The sequence below is a fragment of the Lepisma saccharinum genome, chromosome 27, assembly GCF_977018435.1.
Source record: "Lepisma saccharinum chromosome 27, izLepSacc3.1, whole genome shotgun sequence".
NCBI classification, from domain to species: Eukaryota; Metazoa; Arthropoda; class Insecta; order Zygentoma; family Lepismatidae; genus Lepisma; species Lepisma saccharinum.
In genome coordinates, this window is record NC_139255.1 from 4,442,660 (window position 1) to 4,462,949 (window position 20,290).

Sequence of the window (20,290 nt, forward strand, 5' to 3'; positions counted from 1 at the left end):
AAAACTACTAAATTTAAAGAAACTAGAAATATGCAATTCAGACTCGCTGTGTTTTCTCACTGCAGTATTGAGATGATTCAAATCCGCATACCCTTGATAATTCCCAACACCTTTTTTTAGTCTAGAATAATCAACATGTCCAACAGTAAAATTTATTCAACACATCACACCCGCAAAGCCAGTCTCAAATTTCATACAGTTCTTTTCGAAAATGTCTCTCAAAACCTTTTCCAGCACCACTTTTTCCTTTAACACACGTTGACATCGTGAGATTCGGACATGGTCGACTATTGTCAATCACTTGTTTCTTCTCTCAATACGAAAGCAAAGAAAATGAATTATTTAAATATTTTTGCACAACACTTTCACTATTCTCCATCTTAAAATAATCACATCACTTCACACCACACGTTTAAAAAATAATGCACAACAATCACGAGCAAAACAACGCGGAACGTGGGATGAATGAAAGCCAAAGCATTGGAAACAAATACAACGCCTTGAGAAGGTAACCATGCTGGTGGGTGGCAGGGTGCGCATGTGCGGTCATCCTATGTTTTGGCAGTGGTAAGACGTTGTATTTCCTCTCCAACGCCCTGGCAGTGCGGGACCGATCTGCCTGCCTGACAACCACTGCACGCTGCGCCGCGTTCGAAAACTACCGGGCGCTCGAGACTGACAATTGAAGAAAAACGCTCAAAATCATAATTTATAAAAGTACAGATACTTTCTTCTTTATTTCATTTTCCTTTGGCCGTTGACACACGACTAACACACCCAGAGAAATCGCCACTGATATATATATAATGGATAAAAGCAAGGAGGGCACAAAGGGCTAAGTAAAAATCAAAGAAGGTAAAAGGAAACACTCACCGGACAGTAGAAAAATTCAAAATTTTCGCTAACTTCGTAGCATTATCAGTGTGAGGAGCAACATCTGCAACATCTGTGATGATTTTTACCTGGGGGAAACATCTACTGCCCTCAACCTCCACATCAATAACCGCCGCTCCTCCACCCACAACCTGGACTTCACTGTCGCCGTCCACACCAACCACCACAACATCCCTTTCAATGACTGCTTCCGGGTAGCAATCATCCATCTCCTACCCCAACCAGCCAACACCTCTGTTAGCAAAAGATGGGAGAGGGCCTATATATCAGCCATGAGTGCAACCACTCCACCTGGCCTGAACAAGGCCAACCAGTAACGTCCCCACCTTAACCCACCCTCCCTCAAAACCCACCTCATCTCACACTCCCAACACACCTCATCCCTCCCTCCCTCCCAACCCATCCCGTCCACTCACAGTTTCCATCCCGTCCACTCACCTGGTGACAAAACAGTGTTTTTTTCGTTCTACGCACCACTTCTTCTTCGATGGGGACCTGGCAACTCTGCAGGGCCCCAACTTCTGGTTCCGTCTTTTTCTCCTCACACCGATGATGCTACGAAGTTAGCGAAAATTTTGAAATTTTCTACTGTCTGGTGAGTGTTTCCTTTTATCTTCTTTGATTTATATATATATATATATATAATCTGAACATTATGTGATTGACAGATATGAAATTTTAAATTAAACCAATAACCAATGCTTTCTTCTGGGAAGAAAGGTTCCAGTACTCACCGTAAGTTAGTTTGCTATGGTAACACAATTGATCCATACATCATTGAATGTTTGTACAGAGGGGAGAGCAGGGAAAAATGATTGCACTCAGGAAAACAACCATGTTTAACTTCTGGTTAGTTAGAGGTGCCACATCTGGCAAAGTCATGAACCACCTCTTCTGTTCAGGTTAACACTATCTTTATAGATTATTTTCATTCTGCACATTTCCTTAAAACTTTACAGAAGAAAACTTTATTTCAAGACCTCTTGGTAAGTGTAAGGTAAGTGATGGTTTTGCAGTTTGTCTGATTAAGTCTCCTCTCCACACTAGCATATCTCCAGACAGGAGAGCCGAGAAAAAGCTTTGCCGTTATAGGGGCATTCCACGGAAAGTGGTCCTACTCCATGCAAATGACAAAATGAATGAATCTGGAAATTATTTTTCTAATTGCATTAATCCTGCGTTGGTTGTGCATGGTCTCTCGTTCTGGCTGTGTGATTTTAACATTGTTATTTATCAATGATTGTTATGTCAACAGCCTCCCTCTGTCTAGCTGGGTTTCTAACCTTCGTTTTATTCCACGATTTTGTTTTCAGTGTTAGTAAGATATTCAAGCCACTGGGGAGGGTTCGTTGAAGCCTCTTGCTGTCTGGATCCATGCATGGCTATAGGCGTACCTAGCTTTTACTGAAAATCCGATATGCCGTTCCATGCTCGATTAACGAACAGTACCTTTTTATAATTTTATAAGATTTCAAATGATATAGTTTAATGGAATCACAATTGTTGAAAGAATAATAATTGAGGATTTGGCATTTTATACCATTAATTTGGCATATTTTAAAAACCTGGTCTCCGAGACCGTGCACAACCATCGACGTAACATTTCTCGTGCGACCCACGAAGAGTTAAGGTTTAAATGTTTGTGAAAGCATACAATTTGCAATTTTCACCAACAAAAATTATTGGCATCTGCAGCCTGTATGCTTTACGGACAAATGAAGTCGAACTTCGCTACATTTGTAAAGCGTCACACACGTAACGCACTTTCGTTAATGCTTTTAAAGCATTCAGGCTGTCATCACACTCAAGTTCATTTCATTTGTTAGCAGACACCACAAAGTACTTCATAACCCTGTGAAATCGGTTCATTGTGAATATTTACTTCAATCGCATGTTTAGAACCTTACATTTTATGTGTGAATGTCACACACATAATGCTGGAATGGCTATATTTCATACATGTGTACGAGGTGTAAGGCAATCAAGTTTCCGGATTGATTTTCTTATTCATTTCAGGTCACGTTGGTAGGATACTGACCTGTGGACTATCCTCTGCCTGCGCACAAACTTTTACGCACATGTGTGGAACAGTCTGGCTGTAGCATTTGTTAGAAGCGGACCATGCATCTGAGCTCCCATCGGAATTGTGTTAAGTTTGAAAGTGAAACAACGTGTTAATGTCATAAAACTTGGGAAATCCGCCACAAAAACTTACAATTACTTCAAAGAAATTTGTGATCAGTGTTTATTTCGCACACGAGTTTTCGAGTAGTTTTAGAAGTTTAAAGAGGGTAGAGAAGGTGTCGGGAATGATCCACGATCAGGCCACCCTTGCTCTTCGAAAACTCAAGTCAGTATCGAGAAGGTCGCTAATATTGGTTGTTAATTGGGTGCCTGAAGGTCAGACTGTCAATCAGTTGTATCATAAGAATGTTTTGAGGATCCTTCGTGAATGGGTGAGAAGAAGGAGACCAGACATGCGGAAGAATGGCTCATGGATTCTTCATCAGTACAACATGCCAATTCACAAGGTGCTTTCTGTGAAGAAGTTTTTGGTAAAACACAACATTCCAGTGTTGGAACATCCACCGTACTCGCTGGATCTAGCCCCGTGCGACTTTTTCTCTTCCCAAATGCCATCTGCACTAAAAGGAACCTGGTTTGATTGATTGATTGTACTTCGCGTTTTTTGCCTCTTGGCTAATTTGCGAACATGGGGATGAGCGATGAAATTGATGAATGGACATTCACAAACAACCATGCCCGAGTGGGATTTGAACCTGGGACCCCTGGCGTGAACCTGGTTCGAGTCTGTGGACGCGGTTAAAGCCAAAGCGACGCAAATTTTGAACAGTATATCAGAAAATGACCTGCAAACACTGCTGCTAACGGTGGGAGATCCTTGTGGAGCGGGGTAGTGATCGGGAAGTGTACAATATTTCGATTGTCTCATTTTTTTCAATAAAATAGTTACAGCATGAGTCTGGAAACATTATTGCCACACCTCGTATTTTATTATTGGCAATTGTCACCCACCTTTTACATTCTATGATGGATTCATTGTGTTCCTCCAATGGAATCTTCTTCTCGGCATCAGATCTAAGCTTCCCATTCTGCAGCTTTAGGGAATTGTACTGCTCTTTCACAGAATGCAGTTCACTCACTACAGCTTTATATTGTGCATGCAGATTTTCCAGTTCTCGTAGTAAATCAGACACTAAAGGAGAAAAAAATTGGTTTTACATGTCTTACATATTAATTTTGTTATGTTACTTTTAATTTTTTCTGTATACAATGGACTCTTTTCAATTCAAACTTCAAGGGGACACAAAAAAGTCTGAATGATTTCAAGTGGAATAAACTTCAGTTCAAATTATCTAGTAACTGAAATTATCCAAGTTCGACTTAAAGAGAGACCACTGTATTAATATAAAAAGTAAAAAAGGTAAAGTTCCCTGTGCACTGTGCACCATGCCATGAAGGCATATATATGGAGCAGAAGGGGGGTAAGGTCCCACGCATTCTAGATCTCGGCAATTTTTGGAGGTGATGTGTTCAGCACCATATTCTGGCAACCTCCAGTCCCCAAGGTTGGCTCCAAGTACCCATTTATTTGAGGATGGATGAACCCCAAAGCTGCTTTATGGGAGGGGGATTAGGTTGGAAAAATTCCAACATAGATCACCCACCCTGAGAATCGAACCAGGATCTCCCGCATGGCAGTCAGACAGCCTACCAACTGGATCATAGCAGCTTTGTACATTAATATAACAACCTACAATTAAACAATGGGACCTATAAAGTGATCACAAACAAAAGAACCTTTGGCAAGAAGTTTTCACATATCTTCTCCTCTCCCTTCAGTTTGGGCCACTCACTACTCCTCCAACTGACTGGCATAGTACTTGCCAATCACTTGTCTAACGCACCCTACCGTCAATTCATTGCCTTATTTGCAAGTTGTTAACTTCAACAGCGCTTATGACTGAACAGCACCTATGGCACACACATGCAACTCATTGTGTGAATAACCTGAAGTCATACATTGCTTACATTGCAAGTTTGTTCCACATTCCCTCCCCCTCCATGCAAGAGTATGATGCACAGGACATGCAACTGATCGCAGATTCTTTTACTTGTGGTCCCAGTATATCAGAATGAGTAAATACAAGGGATGAATTAATATACCTAGGTATGAAATTTAAACTGATAAATATGAAACCAATTACTGTTCCGATATAAAATTGCAAATAATTCTTGAAGGCCATGAATGGTTAATTCACCTTCTGAATTATTAAATGTAACTAGGGAACTATAATATTTTATCTTAGAAAAACAAACAATGTATTTACTTCAATTTGCATTTTTTTGTTTGTTTTGTTATTTGTTATTTAGTGTTGTCTTTTCTGTAAATTGTTCACTAATCACAACAATGAGGATGATTAGATGAAGGGACTCAAACCTGCGAACTTCAGTGATGAGATCAAAAGTCGACCACTGAATGTGTTTGTTGTATGACTTCATAAAGTATTTACAAATTTCCAAAAGTTGTAGTAATATACCTGGAATAGTCATTATAAACATACACAGAGCTATAAGTTGTGTAAATTGTGAGGAGGCCAGAAATTCATACTTAGTAGCTTAGTGGTGTAGCGTTGTCATACAATACTAATGAGCCCAGGTTTTATCCCTCGTGGAGCCACAATTTTCACAAATTATAATAGATTCTCTGTTGCAGGAACATGCCTGATTCAAAATGCTGCAAGTGTGGACAATAGTGTGCTGCAATAAACGATTTTCGCTCAAGCAGCAAATAGTTTGCATGGACGACACTAGATAGCGTGCGGAATTGACAGCTTCTTCGCTCGAGCGAATAACGCTCAAACTGTCAAAACAAGCGATATATGCTCGAAGCGCAGTAGTACATGTAACTGTAATTTCTTTCTGTGCTAGTTGGCCCTGAAATATGGATTGTGAAGTGAAATACATAATGAAATTGAAACTTAAGAGTACATAGTCATCATCTCCATGCTAAAATATATTTTTGTCTTTCCATAGCGATAGCATTACATAGCGATATATGAAAATGAAATAGATGATTATGAGCAGAAACTACCAGGGTGGATTTTTATATGTATATACGAGGGTGGATCATTAAGTATCGCACAACAATTTTTAAAAAAAGAAGTTTAATAGGTAAGACAACATAAATTATACACATTGAAAACACATCTTTTAGCTACATTTCTACATAGAAGCCACGTCTTTCAACACATTTTTCCCATCGTGGCACTAGTTTCAATATACCCTGTTCATAGAACCCCGTCAATTGGGAATACAGCCATCTGCGCACAACGGATTGCACTTCTTCATCGGAATTGAAGCGTTGGCCACCTAGGAATTTCTTCATTGGGCCAAACAGATGGAAGTCTGAAATGTTGAACCGCCCTGACAAGGTTCTGAGATGGATCCGCCGGGCGTTGAGAATTGCCTGCTCAATGGCTGTAACATTCCGTTCCGTTACAGCTGTTACTGCTCGCCCAGAACGTGACAAGTCAACAAGGTTCACACGGCCTCCTTGAAAGAATGTGCACCACCTGGAGATGTTGCTACGGTCCAAACAATCTTCCCGATACACGCCAAACATTTCCCTGAGAATTTCACTACGGTTTTGTCCTTTCGCCCACAAAAAACAAACTACAGCTCTTTGCTTTTTCACACGTTGACGACAATAACATGCGCGCTATCTTTGTTAAGTAGTTCACGCTTCTGCTGCAAGAGTTATACCTGATCGAACAAATGCCGTCTCTAGTGCGAACTTCAAACTATACATCTGTAAAATTTCAACGTCCCAGCCACAATAACATCGCGGGAAAAAATTGTTGTGCGATACTTAATGATCCACCCTCGTATTTCTATGATTATTGTTACATTGAAATGATATTTGATTCTATGTTGAGTTGGTGTTTTAAGTCCGCTTTATGCACAGTAAGGATAATCGGGACTGGACTAACAGTTTAAAGTGGGATCCGAACCACTTGTGCCTCCACCGGGTATCGAACCCGGGACCCCTTGATTACAAAGCGGCGACACTACCACTGCGCCATCGGGGAGGCCCCATTATTTGATTCTATGTATTCAAGCGTAACGGACTTGAGCATGGGAGACTTGATCGAGTATGAGTGAGCAAATGTGGTCCTATGCAGTACTCTACACGATTGAGCCTCAAGTATTTTATCGGTTCATACAATTTACAGATTCTAAATGCCAAACACAGTGACACGTTTTAAAATAATTTCTCTTACCTTTCAAATGAGCTCAGAATGAACTCATTCACTTTCTATGGTTTCCATTACATGCTCTACAAGATATTTAGCAGGAATAAACATTTTGCCCTGCTAGAATAAAATCTTCCAACTGGAGATTTTTCATTTTTCTTACATTCTATTGAAATTTATGGGGAAAGAGTGTATTTGTAGTCAATGTCACCAGTGTTGCAACAGCCCAACTGAAAGCCTGTCTTTGTTACAGCCCTGAAGTGTCAATGAATCTACAAGGGTTACAATTTGGATTGGTGGTGAGTTTAGGGGAGTGTTGTAACACCTTTCCCTTTCCCGATTTGTTATTTTCAGAATTATATAAGTTACTCAAAAAATAATGAGTTGCAGTTGCCATTACTCTGCTTCTAAAAGTAACACAATACCATTACTTTAGCATATATTAAGCATATTTAACTGTTTACACAAATATCACATCTGTTGTCTGCAGTGCATGTTATTTCAGAGTAAATTTACCGTATTCTAGCATCTATAAGCCGCACTTTTATCACCCGAAAAGTGGACCAAAAAATTGGGTGCGGCTTATACACGCGAATGATAAGGAAAGCATGTGTGGCTTATACACAAGAATGAGAAAACATTTGCGGCTTATACACGCGAATGATAAGAAAAGCATGTGCGGCTTATACACACGACTGAGAAAACATTTGCAGCTTATACACGCGAATGAAAGAAAGTGCAGCTACTGCTAGGATACTAAAATACGTACGTTGATTTGTTATCTTTATCACATAACGGATTCATTAACAGCAAATCCAACAACAATGCATCTGTAGCAGGCTTTGCAACAATATGATATCTTACCATTAAACTTATTTTGCAACAATATGATAATATCTTATCTTTGAACACGAATCATCCTTACTGTCATATTGATCTGGAAACCATTGAGTAAAGTGAAGTTGTTAAAGAAGGTTGTGGGCCTGAGGTCAAGGTTGGTACTATTAAAGGGAGGATGTCTGGCAGAAGAATCAGCTACGATGCTCATTTCAAACTTCAAGCGATACAATATGCTGAAGGAAACGGCAACAGATCTGCAGCGCGATATTACGATGTGGACGAGTCTAACATTCGTCGATGGAGAAATCAGAAGGAACAACTTGCTGCAACTAGTGGCAAGAGAAAGACATTTCGTGGAAAAGGAGCCCAATTTCCACAGGTAGAAGAAGAAGTTCTGGCCTTTGTAAATGAGAGAAGTAGTGCTGGCTATGCTGTAACCATAGACATGATACATTTTCAAGCTTGTGAAGCAGCTTCAAAGTTAGACAAGCTTTCCGAGCTAGTGCGGGATGGTGTTCACATTTTATGCATAGGAAAAGTTTATCGCTTCGCCGTAGGACAACAATTGCGCAATGTTTCCCTGCAGACTTTGATCAGAAAATTGTTAAATTTCACAAATACGTGATTCGAATGCGAAAGTCCAATGATTATAGCTTGTCTCAGATCGGCAATGCGGATGAAACACCTATTTAGTTTCGGGGATTGTCAACCAGCATAACGTACAGATCTGGGGATCTGAAAACCCACATCTGTACAGAGAAAATGTACGCGATATCCCAAAATTGAATGTTTGGTGTGGTCTAATGAAGGGAAGGATCATCGGTCCATTTGTTTTCAATGAAGATACTCTAACAGGCCCTGTGTACTTGGACATGTTGGAGCAGTTTGTGTACCCCCAGGTAGTTGCTCTACAACCGGACGTCATCTTCCAACAAGATGGGGCTCCCCCACGCTGCAGTCTGGATGTCCGGAGGTCCCTCAATTTGACATTTCCTAATTGCTGGATTGGTCACGATGAACCGATACGGTGGCTGCCACGTTCACCTGACCTCACTCCGCTGGATTTCTTCCTCTGGGGTTATGTCAAGGATCGTGTGTTTGCTACTCAAGTGAATAACATCCCAGAGTTACGAACCTGCATACGTGATACGATTGCAACGCTAACAGGTGACATGTTGGAGAGAACATGGCAAGAAGTTGAATACAGACTGGATGTTGTTTGTGCTACCAATAGGGCACATGTGGAGGTGTATTAGTGTGTGGAAAAAAAAATTATGAGTTTTTCTTCAATTCTCTGAAATTTCATTGCTCTATTATTCATACTTTCTTTTCTACGATTAATTGAAGTTAGGGAGATTTGAACGGAACACCCGGTATATGTACATACATTTCCCACTTGGGAAAGAAATATTCATATCTAAAGTAATTTAACAGTTAAACCTATCTACTTCACATAAGCTTCCATCCCCATGACAGAGTGGTTAGCACAGGGCATGTGTGTTCTTTGCGAGTGTCCCTTCATCAATTTCAACATACCCTCAACCATCACTAATCCACATCGTTGCAATTCGACAAAAGTGGAACAAAAGTGGCACGAAATAACAAAAATCAAATTTCCCGTCAGTGATAAAATAATTCTGCAGCAATCCATTTGTCAATTAATACAATTCTGGATGCCTTTTGCTTTGGTATTTGTAAAGACCTGAACCCAATCTCCCCAGGTAACTACCTACTTTCTTTCACATGCACAACAAAGCAAATGAGTACTGATTGACTTCTACAAGCTTTCAGGTGGAAAAAAAAAAGAAGGGGTGGGTTGGCATCGTTTTGTCCAAGTATGAGTCACCACCCAGTTGTCCAGATTGTTTACTCTGATTAAGCAACATTTGGAATTTCTGAAGGTCTGATATCCCTTGAAACCCTCAAATTTGGCGGTCAGATTTCAATAAGTTCAACATAAACATAGGCTTACAACCTTCAACATAGGAAAAGCCAAAGGCACATGAAAAAAGCTGAAGCAAGCAAAAAATGCATAATAGGCATTTATAGATACTATAAAAATTTGTTTTTGGACTAGAAACACCATGAAATGAACTTAAAACATTAAAGCCTATGTTTTACTACAAAGGAATAAAAAAAGACAAATAGGCAAAAATCTGCACCCTAACCATAATATACCTTTTTGTTCATATGCTGCATACACTTCTCCCAGCTTCTCTTTTTGAAGTTTAACTTTCTTTTCAAGGAGTTCATTTTGTTCTTGGGCATCTGCAGCATCTTGACGCAAGATTCTCCATTCAGCAAATGTCACCTCACCCTGAAATGAAGAATGAAGCATAGGTGCACTAGATAAGAAATCTCTACTGGAAATTCAAAAATAATACAAAAGTACTATGCACTATGCATAGGAACATCAAATTTTTATTTTTTTTTTATTTATGTTACTCTTTTACTTCTAATTTTCGATATTATTTTACCCACAATTTTCATTTTTATTTTAGCATGCTTTTCTTCCAAATATATCTAAAATTACATCTTCCTTGAGTTTTTAAACACGTATTTTAATTTGTAGATCACATGGCGTATACCTGTTATTGACATTTAACCTCCCCGATGGCGTAGTAGTAACGTAATCAAGGGGTCTTGGGTTCGATACCTGAAGGAGGCATATGGCACAGTGGTTCAGATCCCACTTTAAACTGTAGGTCCAGTCCCAATTAGCCTTCCAGTGCATAAAGTGGACTTAAAACAACAAATCAATCAAACCTGTTACTGACAGTTTCATATGTTGTAAAATATTTTGGAGGAAGCTACTTTCCATTATTTCTCATTTCCTACAGGTTAATCGGGACGAAACTTAACAGTTTAATTTTTGACCTACAGGATCAATTTTGCAGATTTTTCTTCCTTGCCAATGATTTGCTAGTGTGTCATTTCAGGATGGTATAAGTTTGGCCATTGAACTGCATGGATTTGTACCCCAAAGTTAATATAACAGCACAAGTTTCCTTAATAGACCCAAAGAATAACGAATGCAGGTCTATATCATCCATTAGCTCACAAAAATGTAGTGGGACAATTATTGCTGTTAATTATTATTATGAAAGTTTGCTTCATTAAACTTTGGTGATCATCATCACAAGATCAGATAATATTTTTACCACTTAATTTTTGTCCCAACATAGTTCCAGCACAGGATCAATTAAACAGAAAAATTAGATATTTAATCAAAACTTCAAATTCATAATATATAAAACATGAAGGCATCATTTCAGCTTGGAATGAATATCTTCTGTTCAATGAACAAACAATATATATTTGGCAGATATTTCAGTGAAAAATGCAGACTCAACCAGGACTGAAACTTGGGTCTCTGGCATACCAGTCCTGGTCGAGCTTACATTTTTCACTGAAAATTCTACATAGTATATATCTCTTGTGTGTGCCAAATCATAAAGTGTAATTTGCAGTGGCGTGCGGTGACATTTAGACTACGGTACGCAACATGGGCCAACAGAAATGGATTATGGGGGCCAGAACCCCCCCCCCCTCCCGGGCCATCATGTTATATAGAAAATAACTTCTTTCTACAATTTTATAATGAGAAATTTCTCATCCTTGTATCAATATCCAAATGTAACGAGGTAAAATATATGTATGATATTTTATATTCGCAAATATATTCTGATAGTAGCTACGTAGAGTCCAACAATTCAACTTCGATTATTTCCATCATGCAGTGCAATGAACATTGAATGGGAAGGAAATGGCACAATCATTTTCCATCCTTTCAAATTTCATGTAATAAATTTGTTAAATCTCAGTATCCTCTACTATTTCGCAACACCTTTCGCAGAGGAAACCAACGAATAAGGCCAACAATAAAGTTTCACTGTTTTTTTACTCAGTCAATCACTCTGTAGCGATATTTTTTTTCTCAAAATGCCTAATATACTTCTTACCATCCTTCACAACTCCTGCCTGAAAAAAATCTTCCACATCAGGAACAGACCTTCCATTTCGGATTGTTTACACTTTTGTCGTAAATGCTGAAAATCCCTTCTCCAGAATGTCATCAATAACTCCAGTCCCCCTATTTTATCACTTCGCTGCACCGACAAACAATAGAGATCCTATAATGTAAATAATATGAACGAAACACTCGCGGCAAATTTCACATGACAGAAAAAAGCAAAAGTCAACCTCCCACGGTACGGTGTGTCCGGTCCGCTATGCCCGAAAACCACACGTTCTTGTGGACGAATGAATCGGAGTTGCCAGTCAACAACGTATTTTGTAGAAGGGAGATAATTAAGGACAAGTAGAAAATACGTCAGTATACATCCCAGAACACTTCAAAAGCTAAAATAAATTATGATAGGCACAATATAACATCCAATTACATCACTTTGCAATGTCTGGCAGGAGGGAAGGGAGGGGGGGCTCATTCGAATCCCATTGTAAGGATTGTCTTTTATTATGTTCATCTTTTATCATTCATTCATATCCTCGGGTCAACAATCAACACCCATGCTATGGAACTCAAATAAAATGTTGATCCCGACAGGAGATAAACAGATACTCTCGTACTCTGAGAATTCTGCAAAACTTGCAAATTGTTCACATATTTTCCCCTTGACACAGTGACGACATCAAAAGGGGGTTCACATAAGACCCAATCCTCGGTTGGCCAGTCCATTCTGGTCGTCACCTCCCTATACGAAAAAAAACTTGCTAGTGTAACTCTGACCTCATATAAATATATAAATATTTTATATGTGATAGTTTACGCGTATATTAAATATGATCTTCCACCACTACATATTCTTGCCCTCCTCTCTGATTCCTGTATCTACTAACTAACTAACTCTTTAGCCTTCATAAACCCGAAGGTTCTTGGCTGTAGCAACACAGGCCTTCCATCTGTCCCTATCCTGAACAAGACCTATGTACTCTTATCCATCCCTACCTATTTCCTTTAGGTCCATCTCAACATTATCCCTCCGTCTTCGTCTTGGTCTATCTACTGGTCTCTTACCATCAGGTTTCCCAACAAGAATCCTGTAAACTCCTCTTTCCTCTCCCATTCGTGCCATATTGCCTGCCCACCTAAGACATCTTGATTTAATCATTCTAATAATATCTGGACATGAATACAAATCATGTACTTCTAAATTATGTAACCAAGTATTTTCCTAAGGATCTTATTTTCCAATACTCTCAATTTATGTTCCTCTTTCAATGTAAGGGACCAAGTTTCACATCCATATAATACTATAGGCAAAATTAGTGTCTTGTATATTTTAACTTTTAGTTTCTTAGATATTAAACGAGACGACAAAAGTTTATGAAGAGAGAAGTAACATGCATTTCCTGAATTAAGCCTACTTTTTATTTCCTCTTTAATATAATTTTCACATGTTAATATTACTCCTAAGTATTTGAATTTGGAAACTGGTTCAAACGAGTTGTTATCAATAATTAGATTTTGATTATTACCTAACACTTGGTTTCGGCCTGTAAGCATATATTTAGTTTTCTCTTTGTTAACTTCCAAACCTATCTCTTTAGCAGTTTTGAAAATTATTTTACCATTATTCTTAATTGTATTTACATCATCCCCCAGTAAGTCTACATCATCTGCATATGCTAACAACTGAATCACACCATTTAATTTTAGTCCTTTGTTAGTTTCTTTTACCTTCCTAACAGCATATTCTAAGGCAAAATTAAAGAGCAATGGAAATAATGCATCTCCTTGTTTTAACCCATCATGAATTGGAAATTTATCAGACACATTAATACCCACACGAATTTTACTTTCTGTTTCACTGGTGCATACTTTTATCATGCTAACAAGATTCCTAGGTATTCCAAACTCTACTAATATATTATATAATTTATCTCTTTTGACTGAATCATATGCTTTTTTGAAATCAATGAATAGCTGATGGACATTTTGATTATATTCCCACTTTTTCTCAAGTGTCTGTCAGATGTGAAAAATTTGATCTGTTGTTGACTGTTACATTTAAATCCACATTGATAATCACCTATAATTTCATTAGCATATGAGGTTAGTCTTGTTAAAAGAATGTTAGATAATATTTTATATGTTATTGAGAGTAGAGAAATTCCACGGTAATTATTGCAGTTCATTTTATCACCATTTTTAAACACAGGAACAATTATGGATTCTTTCCACTGTTGAGGGATTTCTTCTTTATTCCATATTAAACAAATTAATTTATGAATTTGACATATTAACAAATTCCCACCATATTTATTTGGTCTAGGAATTAATTCGTGTGGTTGTTACGCACACATTGAAGCTGTAGTTCAAACACAAAATACATAAATACCTTAAGAAAAATATTGTCCATCGCGAGCCACCACTTTCGCCCATCTGTCAGGCAAGTTACGGATTCCGTGGCGAAAGAAGTCCTCATCCTTTGAAGCGATCCAGTCAGAGACCCATTTTTCAATATCTTCTGAAGAAGTGAACCGCTGTCCAATCAAATCGTTATTCATGCAATCGAACAAGTAGTAGTCCGAAGGAGCAACGTCTGGTGAATATGGTGGGTGGGGTAAAACTTCCTATCCGACATTTTCTAAATAGGTTTCGACCGGTTTTGCGACATGTGGGCGAGCGTTATCATGTTGAAAAATAAGTTTATCATGTCTGTTCTCCCATTCTGGTAGTTTCCTAGCCAGAGCTTGCTTCAAACGCATTAATTGTCGTCGATAACGTTCTCCATTAATAGTTTCACCCGGTTGCAGCAGCTCATAGTACACCACACCTTTCATATCCCACCATATGCACAGCATAACCTTTGCACAGTGAATATCTCGTTTCAGTTGTGATGGACCTGGTTCACCTGGCTTCACCCAGGCCTTCTTTCGTTTCGGGTTCTCGTAATGGATCCACTTCTCATCGCCAGTAACAATGCAATGCAAAAACCCCTTTCTTTTCTGTCTTTGAAGCAGCAATTCGCAAATGGTTTTTCGTCTTTCAACGTCTCTGTCTTTCAATTCATGTGACATCTTTTGAATCATTCCCATGGCTTTGAGGCGTTTGGAAACTGTTGTTTGATCAACGCCTAATGCTTCTGCAAGTTCTTCCTGCGTTTGACACGAATCCTGATCAAGCAATGCTCTCAATTCTTCGTCATCAAATTTTTTTGGCTGTCCAGGTCGCTCTTGGTCTTCCAGGCCGAAATCACCGCTTCTAAACCGTGCAAACCATTTCTGACACGTTCGCTCAGCTAGCGCATGGTCACCATACACTTCCACCAAAATACGATGACTTTCGGTAGCACTTTTCTGCATGTTAAAGTAATGAAGCAAAACACCTCGCAAAAACACTTTATCTGGCACGAACTGCGCCATGTTCAGTTGACTACAAAATGCTGTTGTTGACGCGTCAATCAACTGCCCTATACTACGAACGATGCGCGCTGACAGGAGTTTTCAATGCATGTGTGGATACATGGAACTGTGGGACGATACGCTTGTTACGCCATCTCTTGTCCAGGCGCACAAATTAATTCCTAGACCAAATAATTAACTCGACTGGTATTAAATCAATGCCAGGTGCTTTGTTATTCTTTAGCCTTTTAATAGCATCTTTAACTTCAGTCAAGTTTGGTTCTGGAACTAAAGGTTCTGCTGTGTGTACTTCATTTACTTCTGATTTATCTCCTACATGAACATTTAAAAGGTCATTAAAGTTTAATGACATTTTCGGGTGTTGTGCTCGTTGAAAGTCGTCCTGATCACTCGTCGTCTTCCAGTGATGTTCTTCCACTCTTGAAGGGTGCGTGCCACTCAAAAACACCTCGCACAACTCATTGCAGCATCGCCGTACACTTGTCAAATCATGTCAAGAGTCTCTCTGGCAGATTTGCCCAGTTTAACACAGAATTTCACGTTCGCTCGTTGTTCTAACTTGCTGTCCATGATGAAATCGCAGACGTGGTAACGCACGTGGTCAGAAGAGCACCAGCTGCACAGCTCACGATGTACACAGGACGATGTCTCTTGGCACACTGACTTATGAAGGTTGGTGCTCCCTGTGATTGTGCGTGCAGCCTTGCACTGCCAACTGTTGGCGTGTTACAGAACTAGTCTCGAAACTTTTTGATAGATCCTCGTATTATAATTGCTTAGATTTGTATCATCAGAGTTATTTAACCACCTAAGTCTAGCCTGATTTCTTATTTCTATTAGATTATGACATTCAACTATGGCTTACTTTTTCTTGGTTCATGGTATCCTATACATTCTTTAGCAGCTGATTCTATTGCATTACGTATGTGCTCCCAATTCTTATTTAAGTCTGTTCCATTTATATTTTCATCATCATTTAAATCCTACAAAACATCAAATCTATTTGACAGTTTAATTTGGTATTCTTTCTTAATTCTTTCATCAGTCAACTTTCCTGTATCAAATTTTAGAACTTTTAGATTGTGTTGCTTATGGTTTATCAGAGTCTTTCACTTAATTTAACAATTACTAAATAATGGTCACTGGCACAGTCAGCACCTCTATGTGAACGAACGTAAATTATACTAGTATGCCTTCTCTTATCAATGAGAATATGATCTATCTGATTATGAGTTTTACCATCTGGAGAAGACCAGGTATATTTATGGATATCTTTTTGTTTAAAAGTGGTACTTTTCACAATTAAATTCTTTGAGGTTACAAAAGTAATTAATCTTATATCATTATCATGAAGACTTTCTTTACCAATAGTAGGTTTAAAAATCTCTTCTTTGCCAATGTGTGCATTACAGTCACCTAACAGAATTTTCATATCATACTGAGAAAATTTATCAAAGACCTGTTCTAACTCTGCATAAAAATCATCTTTAGTATTATCATCTTTATCTTCCGTTGGTGCATGGATGTATATTAAAATAATTTTGCACCACCTACCTTGTAAAACTGCATGATATCCTATCATTAATAAAGTCCACTGTTTTAAGGGCCGACATAATTCTATTATTTATGAAGAAGCCTGTTCCAAAATTATGATTTTCAGTACCACCATAGAAAAAAGTATAATTTTTAGTTTTATAATTCCCTTCTCCTGGCCACCTAACTTCCTGGACAGCTACTACATCTAATTTATACTTAACTATCTCATTAACTGTACACTGAAATGCCCCAGGCTGGTAAAGACTCAGAACATTCCAAGTGCCTAATTTAATATCCTTATTCCTAACGTAGATCTTATCCTTAGTCCAGGGACCTCCCAAAGTAGTCCCCGCCTGGAGATCTGAATGGGGGACTATTTTACCTCCGGAATATTTTACCTTGGGAACATCCATGGCCTCATATTGCTGATTCTTGACATGTCTTTCTACAGTGCAGAGTTGTCAGCTCTATGCCTAACCCCCAATATGAATGGAGGACTGCACCTTTCGTTGGTCAGCGGATCCCTCGGATCTAGCTGGGAGGACCACATAGTAGTCCACCAACCATACCCCACTTCTGCCAATTGTGGGAAGCTCATAGAGCCATGACAGGACAGCTCTATAAATCTTAGAAGATTTATCAACTGCATATATAAAAAACAACAGTCTTAAATTATAACAATACGTAGTCTTTTTCATAAAAAAAGACGCAAATGCATCAAAAATTCCAACCTTACTCATAAAGTGCGTAACTTGAGAGGGTCAGTCAGAAGACAGATACCGAGCAGAATGAAAAGAGAAAGATGGAGATAAGTTGGAAAAGAAAGACAGACAATAAAGAACAAAGATGAAGATGTGGGAAGATGATGTCATAAAATAGCTATTCGTCACATGTAGATGTTTCAAGACCAGAGTGCCAAGACGAATCTCTAGTGTGACATTGTTCTTTCAGCAATTGTGGGAAACAGGAGAGCGCAGTGACTTGGCCATTCTCAAGCACTGAACAGACCCACTCTTGGCGTCAGCATGATTTGCATCCAACCGTACCGCAGATGTATGCCAACGGTACATGTGTAACGGAATTATATAAGTTTTATACTCTGAGAACTGGCTGTGGAATTCTTCTAAGTGGATAAAGGAAGACCTTATTTTTCGCAAAGTCCCCCACTCAAATTTCCTTTTAAAACACCTTGCCAAAATTTCCTGGTATTTTAAATAAAAATTACAGATCATTCTGTAAAAGCGTTTCAGACCCTGGCATCAATTATACCGGAATTTATTATTTTTTGTTTTCTAAGCATTTTTCATGAATAAATATTTTACACTGGAAATATTCTGATGACTCAGAAGACTAAATAATGTCTGTGTATCGAATATCGGTAACCAATAAAAATTGCTTGCAAGACTATGTGGCATTGTGGATGAGAACTCCTATTGTTGAACACAAATAGACAGCCCTGTCCCTTCAAGAAACCCTTCAACTTATTGAATTATAATCGGACAAACGACTGGAAAAAAAAAAAAAAACTTTTAATTCGATCCATGCTCGTTTTGCCCATTCCCCTTTCGCCCAGTACTGAAGAACCTGCTTTATTGGACCAAAAGATAACCCGCGCCAGCACGGAAGTACTGTTTCGCTCAGAGGGAAATGTGATAGTAAAAATTCCCAATCGTGTAGAGCCACGTGTCCTTTCTCTTTACACCCACGCAGCTTTCCCTTCCTCCCTCCACCTTGGGCCATAAGGAAGCATGGTCAACTCTCCCCCTCCCCTACTCGCGGGGGTACAGTGCACAGGACTCGCGGGTCTGCGCAGGTTGTTTTGATCGTGGTTCCACTATACATTATTGCTTTAGTCCATTTAATTTTATTTGTCAGATTTTATGATCAAGTCATAATTAATTATTAACACATATGTTAATATGAACTTTAAAAAATGGTAACATAGTTACGAATAAATTCGTTGGGCCATCGTTTTATAGAAAAAGAGTTTACCAGGCCCCAGTCTCACAAAGGTTGAGAACCACTGTTCCATAATATGTCCCGCACCGTGACCATGCAGTCTTTGGGGTCAGGATTTGGGCTTGGGCTACGGGACATGTTGTGGTTCGAATCTCCTGGGGGAAGCGTAACAACTTTTCTGCTGGGATTTTGGCCAGTGTATGGGACCGGCGGCCACCCACCATCGTGCCGAGAGAGATCGAGAAGAAAACTTACAGGAAGAAGGATGCAGAGAGATGCAAAGAGGAAGAAAGAATGAGACAGGCTTATCTTAATTTCAACACCTCGTTACAATACTCCTTGGTACGTACTTAAAAATGCTAAACAAAAAATAACACAAATTTGATTGATTACTAGTCGGCCAAAACCAGAAGATGCATTGGCATTAACTCCAGCTTCAATGTACCTATCATTATGCTTTTGACCAGTTAACGAGTAGGAACAGATCGTTACGTTGACCTGATGTGTATGAACTATTCAGATTACGAAAACATGAAGCTTCAGCGATCGCTATATATCATTCCACAGCTCAGATCTTACGCAACGATTGCTCCACAACCGGCAATAAACAACGACTGAATCTAAGCAACAATGATCAGGCACGAAAACAAGGGAAATCGAGGAAAATAAAATAAATTAATGCTAACTTCATTTTTGTTCTTGTACTAAAAGTGACCATAAAAACAACACAGCAGACTGTATGTGATTGAAGAGCCACCTAGTGGTATTTTCAGGTACTCACCCGAAAAAAGGAGTAACGTACGGCCAAGAAAATAGGTGGCTGGGCAGAATGGCGCTGGTGCCACATATGGGAAAAAGCAAAGCGAGAGCTGGACAAAAGTCGCTGGTTCCTGCGCACTGTGTGGAAACGTCAACCGGGCTGTGTTGTCAGACCGACTTCTCTCTGGGGTATACAGTTGTCACCCCTGACCTTTCGAGCAAATACTGTCAGTTTGTCATTTCATTCTCTTAAACCTCCGAACACACGGGGTTGTGCTCCGACGTGGCAACAGCCTGAACTTCTGCCACCTGCCTAATTTCGTGGCCATGAGTAAAAGCATATATTCACTAAGGATCTGTGGTGCAATTCGTGGCGAAGTGTCCAAATGGTTATAGCGGCGCTGTTCGTTGTGGCTCAAGGGTGGAGGAAATATTTTCATGTAGACCCTGCCTTATTGGGGCGCTCTCGCTCTCTCTCTCTCTCTCTCTCTCTCTCTCTCTCTCTCTCTCTCTCTCTCTCTTCTCTCTCCCCCTCTCCCTCTTCGTTTTACCTTTCTGTACCTTTGTTACGCTTTCTCGTTTCAGTATGTTTCTTTCATCCTTGCTTCATCATTCGCTCTTCCTTTTACCTATCT

At 39.2% G+C, this 20,290-nt stretch overlaps 1 protein-coding gene across 3 annotated transcripts in view; it reads right to left on the reverse strand.

Annotated features, from left to right (window-relative positions):
* LOC145980410 (centrosomal protein of 89 kDa-like) overlaps nt 1–20,290 on the reverse strand; it is a 66,080-nt gene that overhangs the window by 27,546 nt on the left and 18,244 nt on the right. For all 3 annotated transcript variants that reach the window (XM_083113488.1, XM_083113486.1, XM_083113487.1), the window contains exons 6-7: nt 10,191–10,329; nt 3,931–4,111 (exon numbers count right to left, since the gene is read on the reverse strand). In XM_083113488.1, coding sequence (XP_082969614.1) covers nt 3,931–4,111; nt 10,191–10,329 — 320 coding nt within the window. The remainder of the gene's footprint in view (nt 1–3,930; nt 4,112–10,190; nt 10,330–20,290) is intronic.